A 26,203-nucleotide genomic window follows, 5' to 3' on the forward strand; every position below is an offset into this window, starting at 1 on the left:
TTTGGGAAAGCCTCTAGGTAGCCCCGGGTGGAGGCTGGTTGCTAAGGGAACTCATCACAAGATTAGAGGGTTGAACCTTTCAGTCCCAGCCTCTGACCTCCAAGGAGGTGAGAGAAGAAAGATTCATTCAGTTGCCAAAGGCCAGTGATCAATCAATCATGCCTAAGTAATGAAGCCTGAGTAAAAATCCAGAAGGACTGGATTTGGGGAGCTTCAGGTTGGTGAATGTGTACAGGTATAGGGAGAGTAGTGGCCTCAGAGAGGGCACTGAAGCCTTGTGTCTCTTCTCACATACCTTGCCCTTGTACCTCTTTATCTGGCTGTTCATCTGTGTCCTTTATAATTAATTGGTACATGTAAGTAAATGTTTCTCTGAGTTCTGTGAGCCGCTCTAGCAAATTAATCAACCTGAGAAGAGGGTGGTGGGAGCCTTTGATTTATAGCCGCTCAGTCAGAAGCACAGGCAGGTAACCACCTGGGACTTACTGGTGGCTGTCTTGGGGGACTAAGCCCTTAACCTGTGGAATCTGATGCTATCTTCAGGTAGATAGCATCAGAATTCAGTTTAATTGTTTGGTGATGTGGGGGGGGAAAACATACATTGGAGTTATATTCTTTCGGCTATTTAAATCTCTGCCTTTTTTATGTGATTGATTTATTGAGGAGGCTAGACCTGCTGATAAATTAGAACATTTATTTAATTTACTTAAATGCTTAATGTTTATTTAAACACATTTACATATTTAAGAATATTTTAGTTCTTTTAATTAAGAACATTTTCCTACATAGCCCAGATAACATTGTTACACTTATTGATGAGGTTTGGGGTGATAATGAGGTCCAGAGCTGACAGCCAAGAAAGAATCCTTGAAGAGGTCATTGGTGCAAAAAGGTGATTTTATTAAAGCATGGGGACAGGACCTGTGGGTAGAAAGAGCTGTGCTGGGATTGTGAAGAGTGACTGGTTTTATACTATGGAATTGAGAGAGGTAAAGACCAAAGGGAGGCTTCCAAAGGGACTTTGATACGGTAAAGAGGACTCGGAAGATACCTCAGGCCTTGCTGTTGTCAAGCTAAGGTTGTTTTTCCTCTAGTAAGGCCTTAACATCAGGATGGTAGGGGGTTCCTGGAGAAACGTTTTACTCTGTCAGAAGTATTTGTCAGTGGGCTGTAGGTTATAAGGAAATTTAATGGTTTCTGCCATTTCCTTCTTGCCTTTGTTCCCCATATCACTATGGAGGGTGATGTTGGGGCTCCAGGAAACTGAGTCTATAGGTTACTGGAGATTAGTCTATTGATAAGATTACCTTTTTCTTATAATTTACCAAGACATTTGTAGAGAGACAAATGGAGACTCATGGAGAGTCATGGAGACTCATGGCCTGCATGACTGTGATCTCTGTCAGTTAACCATTTGTTTCCTTTCCTTTCTTTTGTCCTTGGGCAGCCAGGAGTGCCTGAGGAATATCACCATATCTCCCCTGGGGTGGGGGGTGGCTGCTGTTAGCTTGTACTTTGCCCTTAGGCTGCCTTATGCTCCCTCATCACTTATCAATACTAATAATTCCTGAATATAATCCAACACAATCAATATTCACATTTTTCTAATTTGTTTTTAAGTCTTCTATATCTGGTCTGTTTAAACCAGGATACAGTCTAGAAGCATGCACTGCAAATGGTTGTTTTGTTTTCTCCTTATCTTTTCATCTGGAACAGTCCCTTTTATTTATATCAGGAACTTGTAGACAAGGTGAGACTGGTGTCTCACAGAACAGCCCAGCTTCTGGATTTGCTTCCTTTATCCCTTCCACAGGGTGCAGTGACCACTAATCACATGTGGCTGTTAACCTGTTGAAATGTGGCCAGTCCAAATTGAGATGTGTTGTGGGTATAACATACACATTGGCTTTCTAACACTTAGTATACAAAATGTAAACTATTTCACTAATAAATTTTATATTGAATACATGTTTATTTTTTTGCTATTTTTTTAATGTTTATTTAATAACTTTTGAGAGAGAGAGAGTGAGTGCAAGCAGGGGAGGGGCAGAGAGAGAGGGGAGACACAGAATCTGATGCAGGTTCCAGGCTCCGAACGGTCAGCACAGAGCCTGACGGGGGGGCTCGAACTTGCAGACTACAAGATCATGACCTGGGCTGAAGTCGGACACTTACCTAGCTGAGCCACCCAGTGGCTCTTCTTGAATATATGTTTTTTTGTTTTGTTTTGTTTGTTTTGATATATTGTCAAGTTGGCTAACATACAGTGTATACAGTGTGCTCTTGGCTTTGGGGATGGAGTCCCGTGATTCATTGCTTATATACAACACCCAGTGCTCATCCCAACAAGTGCCCTCCTCGATGCCCATCACCCATTTTTCCCCTCTCCCCTCCTCCTCCCCATCAACCTCAGTTTGTTCTCTGTATTTAGGATTCTCTATGGTTTGCCTCCCTCTCTGTTTGAAACTATTTTTTACCCCTGAATACATGTTTAAATGGTAATCTAGGTATATCAAGTTACAGAAATCATTTTGCTAAAATTAATTTTACCTGTTTCTTTTTCATTTTCTTAATATACCCTACTAGAAAATTTTATTTGGCTCCCGGTGTATTTCTATCCGTGCTATTCAACAGATTTTAAAACAGAAAATTGCTACCCCAAAATGACTCCACATCAGTTCCCTGAGATGTAGTTGAAAAAAGAATATCAACAGGCTGAAATGTTCCTAAGCTAGAGTTTTGTGACATAGTTGTAAACATAGTTGCTGTGTCCTTCCATGTAGAAGGTAAATGATTTTGCATAGATTGAGCCTACAGCTTTTTAAGACTGAGTATCGTAGAAACATGGCCTTGTCCAGTGGATGAAATAGCTACTGAAGATTTTGAGGGTCCCTGATAACTGAAAGTGTTAAATAATGTAAACTTAGAGGTGTGCCATAAATGCTAAATACAGTTGTTAAGCCTGTACTGATGATTTAAAGGCAAAAAAAGTGTATGAGCCAGTGAAAGTTATGCTTTATTTATTTGTTTATTTTTAGTGTTGGAAAACCTTGAACAGACCGTTGTCTCCAGTTTTGGAACACTGGAAAGTCAGCCTGATTTCCAAACCCCAGAATTTGTAAGTACTCCTACTCTATCTTAAATTTGAATTGGTTAGCGAGAGATTTCTCACAAAATGGAGAAAAGGGTTTTTTGTGAAATCTTGCCTTTGGCGCCCGTAGATCTGGCACTGTCTCACTTGCAGTGGCTGTGTATTTAAAGCTCCAGTTCTCTGGGGGACAAGTTACTGAACTACATACAGTGCCTTGGCATCATGCTCTGTAGGCTTGTTCTTCATACTGCTTGTAAATAGCAAATGGGAACTCTTTCTGCAGGAAAGTAGCATTGTTACTGCCCAGACTCCTCCTTCGTTCGTTAATAGCCTTGGTATCCGTTTCTGCTGTTAGCAACTCTGGAAACCAGTGTTTACTGAGCACATATAGGTGCATTGACCAGTCTGATTCCCATTTCACTCTGGAGCCTACAGTCATACAACCGGTATAGATGTATCTTCTAGGGCTAGGAATATTTTATTGGTTGTTCCTACCAAGAGGGGAACTAAATGCTCTCACTAAATTAGACTCATTAAAGATTAGCCATGGTTCCTACCCTCGAGGAATTAAAAATCTTATTAGATGCTACTGTGGTTTTATTAATGCCTTGTTTAAAGAAAATTAAGCACATAGGATGCCTTGTGCAGAATGTCCTTACTAAATAGATTTTATATTAGGCTCATTTGAAGAGGGGGATGGGAAGAAGTGTTTCTCTGACTCATGTACCATATTATTGCCCCAAATGTATAGGAAAAGCATGCCAGGATCCACCTAGATTTACTTATTTTTGCCCCTTGCTGTAAATGGTTTAGCTACCATGTTAGCAATGCAAAAATCTTTTTTTTTTTTTTTTTTTTTTTTTGCTTTCTTTTCAAAGTGTGATATACGGTCGCCACTCTAGTAATTGGCAGATCACAATTGTATTATTGATAAAGACACACAAAAAAAGAACTCATTATGTGTTTTTCCTCTTCTCACTCATTCTTTATGGATTACCTACTCAATTGAACCAAGAGTAAGGAAACGAGGCAGTGCTCTGGACTGAAAAGGGATCGCCCATAAAACTATATCCACAATGCCACTTTATTTCACAGTGTGGGACTCCTGTGGTGTACCAGCAGATTGCCTACTGTGAAAAGCACTTGGATATAATAGAAAGACATAGTATTCAATGACTTCCCTGTTATATTCAATGAGATTTTCAGTGAAGGAAAATTGTGAACGCTCACCAATATTCCCGTATCTTAAAGTAGCAGAGCAACTTTGCGGTTTTTCTAACTTCTACAGTTAGAGCCCCTAAAGCAGAATTGACACAGATATGTCACATTTGAATGTGAAATTGGCACAGACTCGTGGAGCTGGCCTTTTCTTGTTTCATTTTCTAACTGCTTCTTATTGGTACTCTTTAAGCACTATAGGTAGTCTAAAAAGAGCTGTGTGCAGTAAAGTGTCGATGTGCTTGGTAAACGCCTATATAGTTCACACTGATTCCCTGTGCAAAAATAAAAGTATTTTTCTCAAGAACAGCTTTTAGTAGATAATGATGTTTGAGATTGGTGTGCCTCAGCAATGTCTTTGCAATAGATAGTCTACACTGGTAATTACACTGGTGATGTTATTCAACCTTCAGCATTAACTTCTTTATTGCATTTTCCTTTCCAAGGGTGAAGCCTAAGCGAGAATAGTCAGGAGTCGAACTTGAGGAGTGCAGAATATACTTCTATTTTGAGAGATTTGTCCTAACAATGGGTCTGAGAACACCCAAGCTGAAAGGAGATTTTTAAGTTAAATCCCCATATTTTTATTTTTCCTTGTCATACTTCAAGAATATCTAGAATCATTAGACCACATTAGTGCAGGTAAAGCTGTTAATCATGGTTTCCTTATATGTGTGGTTGATAACAAGATTTCTAAATCCAGCTATTCTCTTTCTCTAATTGTGTGTCCTACCATGTGTAGTAAGGAGTCTGTGATTTTCTGGTGTTTTATAGATGTTCACACATCTGATGCTTATTGCGTGCCACATCTTTGGGTTACATGTACATGGCTGCTGGTATTTTCTCATCACATCACTGGAGCCCCTGCATTTCCAGTTCCCCAGTAAACGTGTATTTCCCAAACTGCTGTCTCCTTGGAAAACAAACAGGAGATGTACAAAGTGCCTTGGGAACCGAGTACTCGAGGGAATCCAGCACGATGTTTAAGGGTAGCCTTTTTTGTAGGCAGAAAGTTGCAGCATCCGTGAGAACAGGTGGTTCCAGCGTGTAGGCAGGTGGATTGGGCAGATGCCAGGACAAAACCAGGTAAGCTGATCCAAACCAAAAAATTTTAATCAGAAACGGGCAAGAGTACAAACCCAGGAGCAGAGGGAGCCTGGCGCAAAGCAAAATTGAAAACAGAAAGAAGGTGGGGAAGGTGGTAAAAGGAGCTGAAGTATCAGTGCTGTTTCTCCGTCTGGCATTTGGAAGGTGCACCTTCCGTTTGCAGAGGTGAGCTGAAATAAAGTGAGGCACAGACCGTGTTTGTTCAGACCTTATTCTCAAGTCGTTCAGATTTTAGAAGGATCAAGGCCTAGTGTTTTCATACAGTGGAGTGTGTTTATATAGTCTGGCCAATGTGGAGAACAAAATGCTTATCATTATTTGTTTCCTTCAGGATTTCTGTTGTTCTTTCGTTTAAAACAAGGCCTAAGTGAGCAGTGCTGGTCGGGGCCCCTTGGTTACCGGCGTGAAAAGCACATTAAAGCGTTCCTTCACAGCTCAGGTGTCTGTAATGTGACTAGTCAGGCAAAGCCATTGTTGCTGATAGCCTGCGTGAATCATGGGTAAATAAATGCCACTGTGAAGCTCCTGGGTGTCTCCAAGACAGCAGGCTGCCTTTCTCGGAAGGGCCCACCCCGACGCTCCTCCGGGTCCCTGCAGGGTTTGTCCATCGATGACAAGTCCCCTGCGTACCTGTGTTGTTCCTCTCCGCCTCTCATTCCACTTCGCAGACCGAGGAGAGTGAGTTTTGCCAAAGTATCTGAAACGCTAGGCTGTGAACAGAGATGTGGACCTAAAGTGCCTGTGTTCTTGCTACCCCAAAGCTTGTGACATAGCCCCACCTGGAGGTGGGGTGGGTGTGTGGGTGGGGCTCAAGGTGTAAGGGGCCTGGCTGAATGCTGACTTTACAGAGAGTAACTAGCTGATCTCGTTGTGGTAAGACACCATCTTGATCCTGGTTTGTTATTTTGTTCAAATCCAGTGAAAACCTGTTTATAATCTGCTTTATTAACTTAATATTTTATCCTGAATATTTCCCACACTGTTGTTTTTCCAGTTGTATTGGGATATAATTGACATGTAGCACTGTATAAGTTTAAGGTGTTCAGCTCCATGCTGTGGTTTTTTTTTTTTCTCTGACGTTATTGTTATCTTCTCTAACATCTGTTCTCTTTTGTTGATGAACTATAATTAATCAACATTGTAATTTTCAGAGCAATTAGTTCAAGGGAGATCTAGTCAAGGAAATGGTGATATGGCCAGATGTTCTGGAACCCTGTGATTGGTGGCCATCGTTTAGGGACATGTGTCCTGAAAATAAACTGGCTTCATGATGACAAGCATCAGCCTCTGGAAAAGGAATTTGGCCAAAGTGAGGCTGGGGAATGGTTACAGATAACCTTGTAGAGTTCAGACTTTGAAGTAGAGTCTGCAGAACTAGGCAGGCTGAACCAAGAATGAAGAGGGGCACCTGGGTGGCTCAGTCAGCTGAGCATCTGACTCTTGATTTCAGCTCAGGTCATGGTTCCATTATCATGGGATCAAGTCTCACATTGAGCCCTGTATCAGACTCCATGCTGAGCATGGAACCTGCTTGAGATATATTCTCTCTCTCCCTCTCCCTCTCCCTCTCCCTCTCCCTCTCCCTCTCCCTCTCTCCCCCTCCCCCTTCCTCCCTCCCCCTCCCCCTTCCTCCCTCCCTCCCCCTCTTTGGCCCTCTCCCTTGCTTGTGTGTGTGTATGCACTCTCTCTCTCCAAAATTAAAAAAAAAAAAAAAATGAGGATGGGAGCACCTGGTTAGCTCAGTACGTTAAGCATCCAACTCTTGATTCATGGTTCATTAGATCAAGCCCCGCATTGGTCTGTCTGCTGTTAGCACAGAGTTTGCTTCAGATCCTCTGTCCCCTGCCCCTTGGCCCCTCCCCTGCTTGTGCTATCTCTCTCTCAAAAAATAAACATTTAAAAAAAAAAAAAAACAAGGATGAGGAGCCATCCACATGATAATGGAACAGATAAAGGTTTTTCTGCATTGTGGTAGTATTGCAACCTAGGTTTCCCCTGGTGCTGTTAATTTCAGGTCTGCTTAAGAGCAAAGGCAATCTGAGGGGTTAGTCCAGAGGCTCATCCGCCATGGCTGGCCCAGAGGACCCCAGGTTCTTTCCAATCCCCAAGGAGTGGGAAAAGAGTAGGGGGAATGTAGGGAAAAGGTTGAGTAATGGTCAAGGCCCTTTCTAGAAACCCTGACTCTGCTGGTACTGACCCAGGAATGCTAATGGGCATGATTGACTTGAGTACACAAGGAGTGAAGAATGTGATGAGGGGAGGAACTCTGTGGACCGGCGAGGAATCTGCTTGTAGCTGGCTGGATGGAAACTGTGGTCCACACAAAAGCACAGAGAAGGAAAGGCAAAGCTGTGGGATTATATTTTATGAGCTGGTTCTCACTAGTAATATCCCCTTTTCCAGCCTTGCCAGAACTTAAGGTTTATGTATAACTCTTCTGGCTTTTTAGAGGCAGGACGATTCTTAACGAGCTCTTGTTTCATACCAGTTGATGAGGTTTTCCTTGGTTTAGCTTCTGCCAAATTTGGAGTAGATTATAGGAGTTTGGGCTGGCAAAAGAATATTAGGATTATCATGGAATAAACCAGGGAAGATGATGAGAGACCACAGGATTTAGGAAGACTAAGCTAAAACATAGACTCGGGAAGATGAGGATCAAAGTGGAACAAAAATACGTCCCCTTCATTTCACACTTGTGGTTAAGTAGAGAGAAGGAGGTCTGAAGAGTCATTATCCTATTTGGGATTTCGTGTAACTGGTTCCCTTTTTGAGGGAATATACCACTTTACAAAAAATACAGTTGATTTCCTGAAATTCAAGTTTGATTGTCTTTAACTAGATGAAAAGACATATGATCCTTAAAAATTAAAATGTTAATCTATTTCAGGCACTGTAGTGAATAACAAAAAAAAATCCCTATACTTGTGGAGCCTACATTTTGGTGGGAGAGACGTAAAAGACAAAATAAATAAGATATATAACATGCCATAACAGGGTAAGTCCTTTAGAGAAAAGTAAGGTAAGGATTATAAGTGTGTGTTAGGGGTGTGGGGGTTGGCTACAGTTTTAAATAGAGTGTTCAGGTGATTTCTCAGCAATAGAGTGGTCAGAAGGTGATGAGTCAAAAGACCTGAAAGCAGGAGTGCTGAAGCAGACTATTTGGAAATCTAGATGAAGGGCGTTCCAGGCAGAAGGAAGAGCATAGACAAAGGTTCTGAGGTAGGAGTTTGAGATATGTTTGAGGAAATGGAGGGAAGCCAACATGACGAGCAGAATGAAAGGTGGTGAAAATCGTAGATAGTGGGGACTTCACTGTAAACACTTGGGTTTCACTGTGACTTGGGAGATCATTTGAGGTAAGCCTTGGGAGGATAAACTGGGGGGTTTTGAGCAGAAGAGGGACTTGACCTGCCCTGCCCTGTGTTTTAACAGGACCGCTTTGGCTGTGTTGAGAATAGACCATGGAGGAACTAGAGCAGAAGCAGGGGGACCAATGGGACTTTTCAGGAACCCAAGTGAGAGGTGGTGGTGGCGGCTTGGCCCTGAGTGTGACTTATATGGCATTAGTGAGACATACTCAAATTCTCAGTATGTTTTGAAGAACCAATAGGATTTGTTGACAGAGCAGGTGTGAGGTGTGTGAGAAAGAGCAGTCAAGCATGACTCCATGGGTTTTGACCTGGGAGGGGCCGGGGAAGGAGCAGTCTGAGGGGAGGGGAGGCGGCGGAAAATAAAAATTCTGTTTTCAACATGGAAAATTTGAGACATCCAAATAGAGATGTCGACGTGCAGTAAAATATATGGGTCTGGAGTTAAAGAGAGCTAGAGATGTGGGAATTAGCGCACAGGTGGTGTTGAAAGCTGTGGACTGAATGAGAACAGCAAGAGGCGGGGTGAAGACACCCTGGACTGAGCCCTGGGGACTCCAGTGTTCACAGGTCAGAGACAGGAGGAAGCAGCAGCAGCGGAGTCTGAGAAGGAGGAGCCAGTGAGGCTGGAGGAAAATGAGGAGAGTCCTGGAAGCCAAATGAGGGAAGTAAAAAGTCCGGGGGGTTGGGGGGGGAGCGACCAAATCTGCTGATGAGGATGGGAAATTGGAATTCGCGGTGTGGAGGAGACCTTGACAAGAGAAGGCTCAGCTGAAAGGTGGGCTCCAAAACTAGGGAGGATTGAAAACAGGATGGGAGAAAAGGGACTGGATACATAGCATTTAGATAACACTTTCCATTTTTTTTTTTTTTTTTTTTTTTTTTTTTTTCTGAACACAAATGCAGAGCAAGAGGTTATTATGGATTAGGATGAAGAGAGGTTTTGTTTGCCTTTTTTTTTGTTTTTGTGTACAGTTAGTATTAAGATGGCAGGAATTGCCCCTGCCCCACCAGCTGGGTTAGATTGTAGGGCCAGGATGGCGGGCAGAGCTGGTTCCAGGCCCGTGCTCTGCCTGCCTGGGAGCCCTACCAGAATATCCTGTCTTCCGCGGTAAGAGCTGTGGCAACATGCTGTTGTTGGATGGTGTCATCCAGTGTACAGAGGAAGGAGTTCTCCTACCAGGAGATGGCAGCCAGCCTGCGCCTCCCCTGCAGCCATCCCAGCCCATGCCAGGTGCTGACCATTGCGTGTGGGGATGGGGGTGCCCTGCAGGCTGTGGTGAAGCGTTCCTCTGGGGAGTCCGTGGTCCGGTGTGAGATTGACGAGGATGTCATTCAGGTCTCTAAGAAGTTCCTGCTGGGCCTGGCCATGGGCTCCTCCAGCGCCAAGCTGACCCTATACATGGGCGACGGTTTTGAGTTCATGGAACAGAACCAGGGCACCGTCAATGTTATCCTCACAGACTCCTCAGACCCCATAGGCCCTGCCGAGAGTCTCTTCAAGGAATCCTATTACCTGGACCTCATCGAGGAGATGCGGCAGTTCTGTAGGTCACTCTTCCCTGTGGTGGCCTATGCTTACTGCACTGTCCCCACCTTCCCCAGTGGCCAGGCAGGCTTCATGCTGGGCAGCAAAAATCTGAGCACCAACTTCTGGAAGGCCGTGCAGCAGCTGACACAGAAGCAGGTAGAACAGATGCAGCTGAAATACTACAACTGTGATGTGCACCAGGCAGCCTTTGTCCTGCCCAAGTGTGCTGCCGAGACCCAGGATGATGTAAGCTGAGCCCAGGTGCCACTGCCCAGGACGTTGGGCCAGGGAGCCTCCAGGACTCCTGGGCATGACCAAACCCTTTTGCCCTGCCTGTGTGCCCACCAAGCAAGTGTTACAAGCCCCAGAATGCTGCCCGATGGGCCCGGCTGGGCGGACAGTCTCTCAATGTGGTGTTCAGCCTCCAGGCTTATACCAGCTGTGTATAGCCAAAAACAAACAAACAAACTACAGGAATTACTGTTTGTAAGGTGATGGGAATAATCCAGTAGGGAGAGAAAACCTGACGATGCAGGAGTGAGAAGGAAAAATTTCTGGAATGACATCCTTGAGAAGGCAAGAAAGGAGTGGAATCTGGTCCAGAAGTGAGAGGTTGGACACCCTTCATGGCCGTAGAGACCATTCATTCTTATAAAAACACCATATGGGGACCCAGGTGGAATTAGTTCAGTAGTTTCGCTAGTAGGATCTTGTTGTTTTTTCTTGATTGCTTCTTGTTTACCCGTGAAATGAGAAGCAAGACATTAGCTAAGATTGAGGAAGGAAGAGAGGAAGAGACCTGGAGAGAGAGGAGAAGGTGTGACACAGTCATCTGAGAGTGAATGTTCTGGGAAATGTAGTATAATTTCCTGGCAGCACTGAGAGCCCACTTGAGGTTGCTGGTCATGATGAGTGCGTGCTTTTCCCATTCAAGTCCAGCTTTGGGGAACAGGTGTACAGTAGGCAACGAGTTTGATTTCACCAACTTGGGGGTTTCTCCCAAGTCAGTTCAGTGAAGCAAGACAAGGCTAAGAGAGTTTCAGGGTGTTTGCAAGAGAGCAGAGGACCAGGGACAGGAGCAGGGTGAGACAATAGGATCAGGAGAGTTAGACCTTAGTGGGGCTTGATAATTTTTGCAGTTGGGGTATTGGAGAGAGTAAACTGGAAAAATAGGAAGTGTTGGTTGGAGAATCCAGTCTTTCTCACTGAGGAAGGAATTACAATAACCAGTACAGACAAGGTCTGGGATATGAGCATTGGAATGAGGGGCTGGGGCAATGTGGAGTTGCAAGGACAGGGTGGTGGAAGGATCACATGTGCATGTGGAAATCCCCAAGAATTATGTCAGGAGAGATGTCTTGGAGAGGTTAACAGTGAGGCAGGGCTTAAATCTTTAAGGAATGAGGGGTAGTGACTCAGAAATGAGTAGATGGCTGCCAAATGAGATGACCAGAGGTAGGAGAGCAATCTGAAGAGGGGCAGGCTAAAAACCAAGAAACAGAGGGAAGTGGTGAGTAGCTTTAGGGATTCAGTCATATCAGGATTTCTCACCCTCAGTACCAAATTTTGGGCTGGATTTCTCTATGTTGTGGGGGCTGTCTGTGCATCGTAGGCATTGTAGGGTGTTTACAGCATCCCTGGCCTCTACCCATGAGATGCCAGGGTTCTTTCCCCACCTGTGACAACCAAATATGCCCAGACATTGTTAAATGTCCCTGGGGGCAAAATTGCCCTCATTTAAGAACCAGTGAGTTAGATGAATACTGAAAAAGCATTGGGGTCCCTGGTGTCCTTCCCTAAAGCTCTTTCTAGGGAGTGCTGGGAATGCCATTCTAATCCAGATTAGAGCAGATTATGCAATGAGCAGGAGAAGAAACAAAGTACCTCTCTTTCTAGGAGTTTGACTGTGAAGGGCTGGAGGATGAGAGCGCAGTAAGCAGAGGAGACTCTGGAGAACCAGAGATGATTTCCTTCTGTGGGTCAGATGGAGCCGTAAACAGATTTAAATATTGATAAGAAGGGTCCATGTGAGGAGAACAACTGACCTAGAGAAAAGAGCGGTCTGAAATGGGCTGTGGAATGGTTTGTAGATGTGGAGGAGTCAACGTTCGATCAGAGGAGCGGCATCTCCAAAGATCCAGGAGCAGCAGGTGGATGCTGCTGGTTTATGATTTGTTGGAGAGAAGCAGAGGGAGTTCTCATCCAACAGCTTCCGTTTTCAGCTGCTGAGAGTGAAGAGAACAGTGAGTGCAGGGGCGGAGGTGGGGGGGAGTTGGCACGTTGAACCAGTTGTGAAATGGGAGACCAAGCTGGCTTGGAAAACCTAGGAAAAGTTCTAGGATGTCTGGGCAGTGGTGAGGGCCTGTGTGGGGCTAGTGACCTGAATTTACAACTAAACCAACCTGTGCTGCTGTGCTTTCTCCAGCATCACTCAGACACCACGAAAGCAGGTAGCAGGATTCAGCCCAAGTTAGGGCTTTGCTAGATGGTTGTGATGGAAAGAGCAGAATATTGGCAAGAGTGCTTTTAAAATGATGAGCTGGGAAATGTAACTATACAAAAGGAGGGGAGGGAAAGAAATGCAAATCTGCAGATTGGTTAGAAAATGTCACAGGGCCTCTGAGGTCATTGTGCAATTAGGTCAGGATGTTAGTGGTGGTCAGAAAGGGGGATTCCTGAGTAAGTGATTTTGGAAAGGCAATTTGTCAAGTAATAACAAGGTTTAGGGTGGGACCATGGAAGTTAGTGCATGAAAGGGAGAACATCATTGGTGATAAGAAGTCAAGTTACTAAGGGGTCAAGGTGGCCCAGTCATGTCTGTGGATGCAGATGTCCTTCTGGATGAGGGAAAACTTGGAATGGAGAGGGAAATGTGAGCCAGGGGCCAGATTTTCTGTGGGCCGGGAGCGTCAGCTGGCAGGTAGGAGACAATAGGCTCTAGGAAACTCTGGGGTCATACTCTGCTTGCATGGACCTAAGGGGAACTATTTTCATCCCAAGAACATTGAGGACTAATGGTCTGGAAGCAACATATAGAATGAGGTGAATGTCAACCTTACTTTCTTGCCCCGAGTGTGAAAGGTATAAAAGAATAATCAGAGCCAGCTCCCCATACGTCTGCATATTTTTGTTTGCAGGCTTTGTTTCAGAGTGATTGATCAAGTTTTATTTCAAGGTGGGTTCCCACCTTCATCCCCTCCCACCCCTCCTCCCAAATCCAGACGTCATTTTGGTTATTTCTAGCCTAAATGGCCCTGAGGCAAATGAATTGATGCTGGGGCTATTGAGAGAGATTATAGTTTATTTTATGGGCTGTCCAGAGTCTTTCTGGCTAATCCCAGAAATCCAACTGAAGTACCAAGATCTGCCTCAAGCTCACAAGATCTTCTGGATCTGGAAGACTGGGAATAAGCCAGGACCCTTCTGCTCAAGCATTTCTTTACTTGGATTTGTGCTCTTGTATCTTCTACAAAGAAATAGGATGGCTTTGCCTTGTACCTTTTGGCACTAAGTTCACCAAAATAAAAAAGAAAAGGAACTAAACCAAAAAAGGAAACCAAACAAAGGAATGGTGATTTGGCAAAAGGAACTCTCAAAAGAAGAAAGACCAAAGATAGGCTAGTAAGAACTGCTCAGTTGGCCCATTTGCTATGGCAGCAATTCACATGGCATTTCAACTTTGAAAGCATTTTGTACATTTAAGAGCAAAAGGTGAGGGAATGTGTACTTTGCCTGAATATGGAGGGAAGGGGATGTACTCTTTTGCTTTATGTGGCTGATTCCAAAGCTACATTTGTTGATTTGTTAGGATTGGAAGGTAGGAACAAGAATAGGCGGCAGTCCAGCATACAAAGTCTCAGTCAAAAATCTTTCTGACTCACTTCTTTGGAATGCAGAATGTATTTTCCCAGAGAAACAGTCAAATGGTGATTGGACTTCTGGGTCCAGCCAGCCAGACTAACTAAAGCCAGTTTAACTCAGAGTGCTAACAAAACTTTCATCCCATAATAATAGTTCGCTGAAACACTCCAGTCTTATTTTTTCCATTATTATTAAAATTTTAGAGTAAACTTCAAGTCCAGAGTGAGTGCATGAGTGGAACCTTGTGGAAAAAAATGCTTAGCATGATGAGTGGAAGAGAGGATTGGTTTTGAGTTATTTAGATTCTGAAGCAGTGTTCTGTCCAGAATTTGAGGAAGACAGTATAATGGTATGAGATAACAGACAAAAGCTTATCAGCTTCCATATTCCTTTTGTCTTTTCTGCTAGTGAAGGTGAACTTTAGATTGAAAGGTTCAAGTCCTGGGAAGGAGCTGTAGAAGTCCATGCTAGAGACGCCTGGGTGGCTGGCTGTCTGTTGAGTGTCTGACTTTGGCTCAGGTCATGATCTCACTGTTCCTGAGTTTGGGCCCCATCTCGGACTCTGTGCTGACAACTTGGAGCCTGGAGCCTGCTTCAGATTCTTTCTCTCTGTCTCTCTAAAAAATAAATAAACATTAAAAAAAAAAAAAAAGTCCTTGGGGCGCCTGGGTGGCTCAGTCGGTTGAGCGTCCGGCTTTGGCTCAGGTCACGATCTCACGGTTCGTGGTTTCGAGCCCCGCATCGGGCTCTGTGCTGACAGCTCGGAGCCTGGAGCCTGCTTCGGATTCTGTGTCTCCCTCTCTCTCTGCTCCTCCCCTGCTCATGCTCTGTCTCTCTCTCTCTCTCCTTCAAAAATAAATAAAAACATTAAAAAAAAAAGTCCATGTTGCATGAGACTGTTGTAGGAAGGTATATCATTATTCCAAATGAGTTTAAATTTCTTAGCTAGAAAAATTATATATCAACCAGGGTATTGGAAGAGCAGGTGAATTTGCTCGTGGAATCACAGTTGCTAATGGAGGTGATGTGAGGGCTGGGGCAATTACCAGAATAATAGAGGGACAAATGTGACAATTTTCCAGAAGGGGTAGGGTTAGGGTAGAAGTTGGACATAAACTAAATTCTGATAAATGGAGACATTGACACCGGAGTATTACTCTCCAGGAATATCACAAGATGAGATTTTTAAGTGGGTGGTTTGTGAATGTTAGAAAAAGGAAAGGTCATCAGGAGCCAGTGCAAGTTCAATATAAATAAGTCATGTCAGAGCACATTACCTTTTTTTTTTTTTTTTTTTAATGAGGGTGATTATAATGGTAGAACAGGAGAAAGCCACAGACATGTTTGTGTTTTTAAAAATTGGAGTATAGTTGACACATTTTTGTGTGTTTTGAGTTTAGCAAATGGTGTGAACAAAATTGAATTTAAATACAGAATGAAGAAATGTGGACCTAGTGAGAGTATACTTATCTGGGCAATTGATCTTGGTACCAAGACTGTGGAACAATGGCTGGAAATCAATTTCTAGAGGAGACAAAAATCAATATGAATTAAAGTAATGGCCTGCTCCTGATTCACAAATATGTGCTGCCTAAGTACAAATCATAAGAGCTGAAGTTAATGACTGATTATGTGAAAAGGCTAGGTGTTTGGCTAATTAAATCTTAGTATGAATCAAGCATGTAATAACAATGTCAAAAAGTTTATGCAAGTTTAGGTTGTATTTGCACCTTTGTGTCCAAAACAAAGAAAGTACTAGGCTTCTCCCATTCAGTATTGGTAAAGCCACTTGGGCCCTCCATTTTAAGGAGGGGAGGCCATGTTGATGGGGAAAAACAAGTGGTAGATCCTGACACTTAGGCAAAGCAGGACATCAAGTTTAAATATTTGATAATAGCAGTTGGTGGATGGAGTTGCAAAATATAGTATTAAGATCTATGAATTGGAGGTATAGATAGGCAGACATTTCATTTTAGTGGAAAGATGTTTAATTCTTCAGAGGAGTTTAAATATAGACAGACTGGATAACAATCTAGGCAGATGATGTATGCTTTAACCAGGATGTATCAGTGGGGATGGGAAGGAAGAACATACATGTTTTATGTGTAGCAGGACTTGGTAGCTGATGGCAAGCAGGGAATGACAGAAAGACAGGATGTTTCTGGGAATATAACACCCTAGTAAGTGGCTCACTGATGAATCTGAGTTGCGTTTGTTTTATTTCCCCCCCTCTTTCAACCTGTTGTCATCATCAGCCAAATTTCCTCCTTGTAACAGTGTTCATTCTACTGTTTTTTCCCCTATTTTCAGAAAGCCTCCACTGAAATGCCTTGTGAATTCTTGCCCCACGCAGTATCCCATTTGAAATTCAGTGATCTATCCATTATCTGGGGAAATGTCAACATTAATTTGACAAAAACAGGCATGAGGAAAGCAGGGAGCCCTGGGCATTCTGAACAAAGATGTAATATCAGTATTTACCATGGAACTCATTTGATTATAAGTCATCTAGAAGCATGCCACAATAATGGTCAGAAAAGCCCACAGAAGCAAAAGAATCAAGTTAAAGTTGAGAGTCTGCTGGTAAATAACCTGACTGCCATGACCTAAAAAACAGCACTAATGGAAGAAGTTGTAATAAAAATTTAAAGAGAAACACAGAACTTGGCAGAAATGTATACACAGAATGGATTCACAGGATTCCTGAAAATTGAAAAGGAGAGAGATCTGTAGGATTTCAACTATAGCTATCCCTCCCTCTGTACCACAAACCCCATATTTTGAATTTGTAATTAGTTTGAAAGGCTTGAGGGCTCTGGAAAGATCATTTAAAATCCCTTTATTTCTGAAGTCCTACTAGCTAATTGCAATTTTCCTTGTTTTGACAAATTAATAATAAAAAAGTGCATCTTTACTGTAAGTCTCAAATGTATTCCTTAAATCTGTCTCTGGTTAAAAAAAAACAAAAACCTGTAAGATAGGTTTTTAATCAAAAAAAAATTCTAATGGCCCCTTCAAAAGGAAAATGCATTTACAGTTCCTTCTCCCAAGGCACTTTTTGAAATGTAGATTAATGTGACCTGATAGATTGTAATAACGACCAAAGAGCATTTTCATTAATTATAATGAGCAAACCAATAATATAGATCTTTACAGTGTTAGTATGAATTAGAATATATCAAGACGATACTTGCAGCTGGAGTAAAATTTGACTGCTAAGTCCAAATCCCTTAAAATAAAAACACATAATGAAAATTTTGACAGATTATTCAGTGATGCTAATGGTATCACCACCATTTCATGATTTTTAAGACAGTCTTAAGTGTTTTTAAAAAGTAAATACACTGTCTTGTGACATAAGTAAGTAAGAAGGTTGAAGAAGAGAAAAGTGAATGAGAGGAGGTACTTCTGAGACTTTGAAAAGTGTTTTTCTTTCTTTTTTTTTTTTTTCCTTTTTTCTTTTTTGTTAGAGTCATTTCTAAAGGTCCCCTCCCCCCCCAGGAAGTTGAGCATGAGGTAGAATTCGAGGGATTTAGAAGCCCTGTTCCGGTTCTGCTCTCAGTCCCCTATGGGCTTTTTCTTTTAGGACCTCAGTCTCCTTATGTGAAAAAGCAGAAAAATCAGCAGATTTCCTCACTGGGGTGTTGTTCAGTGACTGCATGCACAGTGATTGAAAAGCATTTTAGCTATCTTAAAAGCATATTCATAAAATAATAATATAGTGAGAAGCCTTATCTAAGATTTATGGATACTTATAGCCGGCAATACAGATTGCAGGCACCGGGATAGCCAGCCTTCAGATGACCACAGCCCCACATTGCTAACCCCAGCTGTACCCCTTCCTGTTTCCTTTCAACTGAAATCGGATGGTGTTGTCATCAGAAATTGGTTCTGTTCTCCGTAGAAGAGCACACGGGCATTTGTGACTCAGTGCTTCCGAGAAAGTAGTTACAGGCATTAGATATCTACCAAGTTTTCAGTGGGTTGAGAATTAATCCTACTCAGCAATATTGTAAAATACCAACAGTACAGTCTTATCAATAAATAAATATGTTGGGCACTTACTAACACTTGCTAATAGGATTTTCAATTGAACTAGAAATAAGAGCTATTTAAATTATGCACTATTTTGAATAAACCGCTATCAGCTTCACTAAATTTTGCCGTGAAATTTTCATGTATTCATTCATTCAATATTTATTAATCAGTGTGCTTTGAGGAATACCAAGCAGTATATCTCAACGTTTCCCCTCAAGGCCAGGAGTGGGTATGCTGTTGCCTCTGGCCCCTGCACAGTGTCTTTGTATCTGACAAATGTTAGTCCTGCAACCGCTGCTGGTTAGTTGGTTGAAGGAGAGAATATCAGGCAGTGTGCAGTGTTTGGTGACTTCCAAAGGCACGCACAGCAAAAGTGCTGGAGGAGTTCGGTTAGGATGGCAGTCCTCAGCTCTGTTGTGCATCAGAACTCCCCAGAGAGCTCTTTGGGAAAGTGAAGGTCCAAGCTGACCTTTATGTGCTAATCTTGCTCTTGGTTAAAACCTGAATGTGTTTAAATAAAGTTTATGAAGGTGACTCTAATGTACAGCTAGTTTTAAGAGCCATTTTCTTTGAAAAATTTGTAATTAAAATTTTTTCTTTTAATTTTTTTAATGTTTGTTTATTTTTGAGAGAGAAAGAGTGCAAGCAAGGGAGGGACAGAGAGAGAGATACACAGAATCCCAAGCAGGCTCCAGGCTCAGAGCTGTCCGCACAGAGCCCGATATGGGGCTCAAACTCACAAACAGTGAGACTATGACCTGAGCTGAAGTCGGATGCTTAACCGACTGAGCCACCCAGGTGCCCCTAGGTTTGTAATTTTAAAGGAGGTGGTGGTATATAGCTCCACCCTGAAGGGTACATTTCACTAGGTACTGAAACCTGTACCGAAAGGTATACCAATCCAGAAAACAGAATCAGTAATATATATATATATATATATATATATACACACACACACACACACACACACACACACACACACAGGTACACACAGGTGCACACTTTGAAATGTGTGTGTATAGTTGTATGTATCTATACATACACAGAGATTTATTAAACAGATGCATTTATTTTTAAACTCTTTTGAGAAAGAGAAAGCACAAGTGGGGGAGGGGCAGAGGGTGGGGAACAGAGCATCTGAAGCAGACTCTGTGCTGACAGCAGAGAGCCTAATATGGGGCTCGAACTCATGAACCGTAAGATCATGACCTGAGCCAGACGCCTAACCAACTGAGCCACGCAGGCGCCCTTGATTTATTAAACAGAGTTAGCTGAAGGAATTGGTTTATGCAGCCGTGGGGTATAATCCACAGAGCATGCTGGCAGGAAGGGCAGGGGCGGCTGCTGCAGTCCATAGGTGGAACTTCTTTTTTTTCAGAGAAGCCTCAGGATTTTTTTTTTTTTTTAAAGACCCATCAACTGATTAGGTGAGTCCCACCTAGATCAGTGAGAATAATATCCTTTCCTTTAAAGTCAACTGACTGTACATGTTAACCACATGTATACAGTTCCTTCACAACAACACTTAGATTAGTGTTTGATTTCATAACCGGGTCCTGTAGCCTGGCTAAGCTGACACACAAACCTGACTGCCACAGTGGATATATTACAGAGGGTATCCTACTTGCATGGGCAAATGAATGGAAGTGGAGATGAGGAAGATGTGTCCAGTTTGTATCCAGTTGATCTAGGGTAGTGGGAGGAGATGAAGTTAGTTTAAGGCTAAATGTAGCTGTATTGGACTTTTGAGCTGAAAAGACAAAGCAATGCTATAGCAGCACTGTCCCAACAGAATTTTCGGTATGATGGAAATGTTCTGTCTCTGTGGTGGCCGGCACCATAGCCCCTTAGCCACGTGCGGCTGTGGAGACACCTGAAGGGTGTTAGTTCCAAACCTCCTTGGGACCTTCCTGGGTAAAATCTGAAAGTGACGCCGTACTTGAAGAGAAGGAGAGACTAAAGAAAGACGCCACTCCATATCAGGAGGTGGACAGTTTAATGAGCAGGGGAACTTATGAGGCTTTTCTTACGTGGACCTAAAGGCAGGAAGATCTCCACCCCCGCCTGCCAGTATCTTAAAAGTTGCTATAGAGGCCTTAACTAGGTTCAGTCATGTATATGGACCAGATGGTCTGAATTCCGCATCACTATCTCAAGGTTGTGTCCTTGGGGCAGCTTCTGGGAGCAGTGAAGGCAAGTGGAATGTACTTTCCAAGGATGGTGGGTGGGAGGGGGGAGCTGAGGCGGGGGGGGGGGGGGGCGGGGGGGGGTTGGTGAGGAGCTTCTGATTGTTGGAGTCCAGCTCCTGGGTCAATCAGCGGTCATGTCCTCTCAGTGACCTACCCTAACATGTGATTAGTGATACAGAGGAACTGAATTTGAATTTTTTAAGGTTTATTTATTTATTTTAAGAGAGAGAGAGAGAGAGAGCGTGTATGTATGCATGCAAGCGGGGGAGGGGCAGAGAGAGAGAGGGAGAGAGCAAGAATCTCATGAACTCACACACCATGAGATCATGACCTGAGCCAGAATCAAGAGTCTGACACTTAAGCGACTGAGCCACCCAGGCTCCCCACAGAGGAGTTTTTAATTAATTTAAGTAGCTCTGTGTGGCTAGTAGTTACTGTTGGACAGTGCAGCTGTACAGAGGTCAGTCTGGCAGGGGGTATACAGGATGCACTGGAAGGAGAGAAAGAAGGCAAGCAGTCCAGTTAGTAGACTAGTCGTACCGTCCCAGGCAGGGCGGGCAGTGCAGGAAGAGGGGAAAGAAGGGAGAGAGATGGGAAATGGAGGAGAAGGGAACCAACACTGATCTTAGGGTTGGCCACTTCTATACCTTCTTGCTTTCCCCTTGTCCACCTAAACCCTTCCTGTCAGGCAGATGTCCGCAGCTCCTCTTTTCTCGCCGGCTGTCCTCACACGGGCTTCCCTAGCTTCAGTTACCGCAGACCTCTGTGTTAACAGCTCCCAAGATTCTACTCACAGTCTTAGCTCTTTCCTCTCAACCTCAGGCCCCTGATATCTCCGCTTGGAAATCTCACAGACTCTTATTGGTCTCCCCTCCTACCCATACTGCTTTTTCAGTTTTGTGCATTTTGGTACATGCACAAAATATAATCACCATCCTCTCAGCTGCTCAAGCCAGAAACCTCAGACTCCTCCTCCTGATATTGTTCCCGATCTGCTGTTTCTTTAAATTTATTATTTATGTATGTATGTATGTATTTATTTATTTATTTAGAGCATGAGTGGGAGAGGGGCTGAGACAGAGAATCCCAAGCAGGTTCTGTGTGGTCAGCGCCAGCGCCCGACTTGGGGCTTGAACCCACAAAACCACGCTATCATGACCTAAGCCGAGGTCAGGAGTGGGACGCTTAACCGACTGAGCCACCCAGGTGCCCCTAACCTGCTATTTCTAAGTGTAAGTTACAGCTTGTCTGTCTCTGTGTCTTCACTTCTGTTGCTCCCCCCTCAGACAAGGTCACTACCTGTCTTACCTGGACTCTCACAGTCCCGTCGCCACTTTTGCCACCCGCGTCTCTATTCTCTAACCACTTCCTTGAAAAGCAGAAATCAGATACTTTCTTCTGTGATGCGTAACATAATTTCCCCCCTGTTGCTTTATCTGTAATATTACAAAATATCACAGGATAAAGGGTTAATTAATTTCAGTTGATTTATTTAATAATATTTATCCATTTAGTATTTCTATAACCCTATTAAGCAGGTACTATTGGGAAATATCACTGAAATATCCCTTGGGGCATATATTCTAGTGAGAGAAACAGACATTAATCAAATAATTACACGAATAACTACACAATTAAAATTGTGAGATGTGACATTTAAGGAGGAATATAAGGTGCTCTGAGGGTATATGAGGAGGAGAGCTAAGCTAGCCAGGGAGCTCAAGGAAGGGCTCCATAAGGAGGAGTTGGCTAAGGAAAGGGAGAGATTCTAGGGAGTGGGGGCCACATGTGTAAAGAGAGAAGGGAAGTACTTTATTTCAATGGAATACAATGTAATGATTAAAAACTTTAATGGAATAAAGAACCTGACAACTGCATTGGGATGGAATGTGGTCTTAAATTTTTCAAGCCTTCTGGAGCAGCTTTTGGAAACCAACCAAACTTGTATAACATGGTTCTGTTAAACACTTTGACTTGAATGTGATCTCAAGTCAATATAGCAAGTATCTATCTGTTGGCTTACTTTCCTGGGGGCTATAAGTTAAAAAGAAAAAGCAGGATTTTTTTTTCTCTTTATTGTTATAATCCAATAAAAATGATAATATGCATACATAAAAATAGATGACGTACTCTATAGGTATTGTATCATACTATTATTATAATTTATATAATGGAAAATTAAGAGCCAGAATGAATGGTGTGAAATGGTGGTTCTAAAGGTTTTATATTCTTTCACTTTATACTCTTAAAGTATGGACCCCAAAGAGCTTTTCATGTGGGTATATTGATATTTACTATAGTAGAACTTAAAACTGAAAAAAATTAAATGTATTAATTTACTTAAAACTAATAAACTCAATATATATAAACATAAAACATTTTAATAGAAAATAACTTTTTTTTTTAAAACAACATAGTAAGAAGAGCATTACACATGTATTTTACACATCTCTTTAAGAGAAGGCAGCTGGATTCTTAATATCTGTTTCTGTAGTTAAAAGTTCCAGTGTGTTGTTTTGGTTGAAGTATGTGAAGTAGACCCAGCCTTACACAAATAGGTGGTCAGAAAAGAGAGTTGTTTATAGTCTTTTCAGGTAATTCTAGATATTCTTTGATACCACATTGAAACTTGACAGGTAAGTAGCATCTTAAAGGTTCGTTGTAATATGAAATGTGAAACCATATCAACAAATTTTTGTATATTAAAAACCTGTCTTGCATTTTGAATGGATCTTTACCCAAGCCTAATTTTTATCACTATTCACAGGGCAGTTGAAAACATTGGTTCACTGAGTTAAGTAGCTCTTACAAATGTTGACCCATTTTGTTATACAAGGTGAAAAAAATGACGTTTGTTAACACAGCCCCAGTCTCACCCAGTGAAGCTAAGGAATATTGGGAAGCTGTGAAGTGCACAGTGGTGAATACAAGTTGTCCTAAATTCTAATACTTGTTTGAAAACTTGAATTTTATCATAAGCAATAAATATTGTCAGTTGTTTCTCCTGAAATGACAGTTTCACTTTGTTCATTTTCTGCAAAATATCTACCAAATATCCAAGTCTATACAACTGAATTTTGTTAGTTATCTGTCAAGTAAAGTGGTATCTGTGAAAAAAAATTGGCAACTGAAAAATTATATAAGCACTTTTCCTCAAGACAGCCATCATACTACAGTGTGCATGAGAAGTGCTTTATGGGTACTTCCATTTCTTCACACAGAATGTTGAAAAGCCCGGTACTCAAGGGTCAGGATTTAATAATGTTAGTCATTGTTACAGCTTCATCAAGAACATTCTTAAGTGAAGTGACTCTACTGTATGCAGTGGTAAAGAATACAATGACAAGTAAGCCAGTTTGGTGCCACTGCTGAGTTTGCTAAGATGCTGGGAATTTTACCCGCCATTGTTTTTGCACCATCATTGCCGGTGTTAACACAGTGAGGAAAATAGATAACATCTTAGTATTATAAAAATGGTTGTGACCCTATGGGCCCCCTGAAAAGGTATCAGGAATTCCCAGAGGTCCTCAGAACACACATGCGTTGGCATAGACAGTAGTGTAAGAAAGAAAGAAACAGAAACCCATTGTTAGGAAGGCTTCATGAGCGAATGGACTTAGACCTTAAAGCAGAATTAAGATTTTGATAGGTGGGAAAGAGAAGGGAAAGGGATTTTAGGAAGGGAAATCATGTGAGTAAAGGAGTAGAGGCAGGAAGCAGCATGATGTGGCCAAAACACTGATGAGAAAGGATGTTTGGGTTGGAGGGTTAAGAATGGAGAGTGAGTGATTATTTATAAAATATGGGATATGATGATACTACGGGGGAATCTTGAATACCTATCAGAAAAGTTTGCGTTTTTTCCAGAAGTCACAGGGAGTAATTGAAGGTTTTTGAATCCTGTGACATGAACATGTTGGTTTAGGACCATCCATACGGCGAAAGTGTATAAGGTAAATTTGACAATCAGGACAACTGGATGCAAGGAGACTGATTGGAATATTAATTTAGTTTGTGAGCGTCAAGAATGCAGACTAGAGAGGGGTGCCTGGGTGGCTCAGTTGGGTAAGGGTCCAACTTAAGCTCAGGTCATGATCTCCCAGTTTGTGGGTTCGAGCCCTGCATCAGGTTTTGTGCTGACAGCTCAGAGCCTGGAGCCTGTTTTGGATTCTGTGTCTCCCTCTTTCTCTGCCCCTCCCCCGCTCACGCTCTGTCTCTCTCTGTAAAAACATTGGGGGAAAAAAAATACAGGCTGGAGAGATGGCAGTAGATGGACCAGAGTGAAATGTAGACCAATTGCTTCAAAAGTAGAAGTGATATGAGAACTAAAGAAGAAAAAGTCAAAGGTTACTTGCATATTATATTTTATAACCCCATTTCCTTGCCAAGGACATTGTTAGGGAAATGAACAAAACTGGGTGTTTCTATATAAGGTCTCACTTGAGACTTTTTCCTCTCCCCAAAATCAGAATGCTTCCCTTTTTTCTGATATCAAGAACTGGATCATTGAACACATTTCCTTTTTGACCTGGAGCCAGGAGGCTTTGTGCCAAATATCATATTAAAATCATAACAATTACACTTGTCCCAGTGGTTAGTACATTTCTTACTTCTTCTTTCTCTGGCCTGATTCTCTTCTCTCTTTCTTTATAATTCATTAATCTTACTATTTTCATTCTATTTAATGCCAGATATCAGAAGACCTTTTTTGAAAGAGGTTGACAGTGGGAGAGTCTTTTAGGGTTCCTAATACCAATTCCAATGTGAAGGGTTATTCCCCAATGCCCAAACACTAAGTGATTCTTGCACACCAGTTGGGTATCAGAGAATTCAAGTCAATTCTGACACTGTCTACCAGGAGATAGCATCAGATTGCACAGGTTAAGGACTCAGTCCTACAAAATTGCTTTCCACATCCCACTTCAGACTCCAGTGGCAAACCTCAGGCTGTTACCGGTGCTTCTGACCAACTGGCTACAGATTGGGGCTTCCAACAACCTCCTTTTTAGGTTCAACTAATTTGCTGGAGCAGCTCACACAACTCAGGGAAACATTTACTTATATTTACCGGTTTATTAAAGGACATGAATCAACAACCAGATGAGGCAATACATAGGGCAAGGTAGGGGGAAAGAGCATGGAGCTCCTGTGTCTTCTCTGGGTATGCGACCCTCCTCTCATCCCCATATGTTCACTGACCTAGAAGCTCTCCAAACCCAGTTCTTTTGGTTTTTGTGGAGACCTCATTGCATGCCCATGATTGACTAAGTCTTTGGCCATCGGCCAATTCAAACTCCAGCCTGTCCCCCATCCTTGGAGGTGATGGGGGAGCCTGAAAATTCCAATTCTCTAATCACATGGCAGCCAGTCCCCCACCCTTGGGTGGGGTCCAAAAGTCACCTTCATTAATAGGATACCCATTTCGCCTTTATGCCTGTGAAGCATTTTCAGGAACCGTGGATGATTCTTAAATCATTATATCACAGGGAGAAGAATATAATGTAATGATAATCTATTAATCCTTCACATATTTTGTTCATTGATAGGATAGGACTCTACATCAGTCACATTTTACTGAGAACCTTAAGAAAGCTAAAAAGACTCTGACATTGAAAACCAAAGTACCAAGGTTAAATTTCAAATTAAATAAATTCAGTTATTCTGGTTTCCCAATTCAAAGCAGATGAGAAGCAGCAAGTAAAAGGGTAGTGAAATACCTACTAAAAATAGGTAAAATGAGAGTGTTTCAGTCAGTTAAGCCTCTGACTTCGGCTCAGGTCATCATCTCACGGGTTTGTGA

At 42.4% G+C, this 26,203-nt stretch overlaps 1 protein-coding gene and 1 pseudogene across 2 annotated transcripts in view; both read left to right on the plus strand.

The window, feature by feature from the left end:
- The window catches only part of ANO6 (anoctamin 6), a 200,186-nt gene that overhangs the window by 74,688 nt on the left and 99,295 nt on the right, over positions 1 to 26,203 (plus strand). For both annotated transcript variants that reach the window (XM_078449926.2, XM_078449927.2), the window contains one exon: positions 3,039 to 3,118. In XM_078449926.2, the coding sequence (XP_078306052.1) occupies positions 3,039 to 3,118 (80 nt within the window). The remainder of the gene's footprint in view (positions 1 to 3,038; positions 3,119 to 26,203) is intronic.
- Positions 7,484 to 19,118, plus strand: LOC144616847 (spermidine synthase pseudogene; annotated as a pseudogene).

The sequence above is a fragment of the Panthera onca genome, chromosome B4, assembly GCF_046562875.1.
Source record: "Panthera onca isolate mPanOnc1 chromosome B4, mPanOnc1 haplotype 2, whole genome shotgun sequence".
Lineage (NCBI taxonomy): Eukaryota > Metazoa > Chordata > Mammalia > Carnivora > Felidae > Panthera > Panthera onca.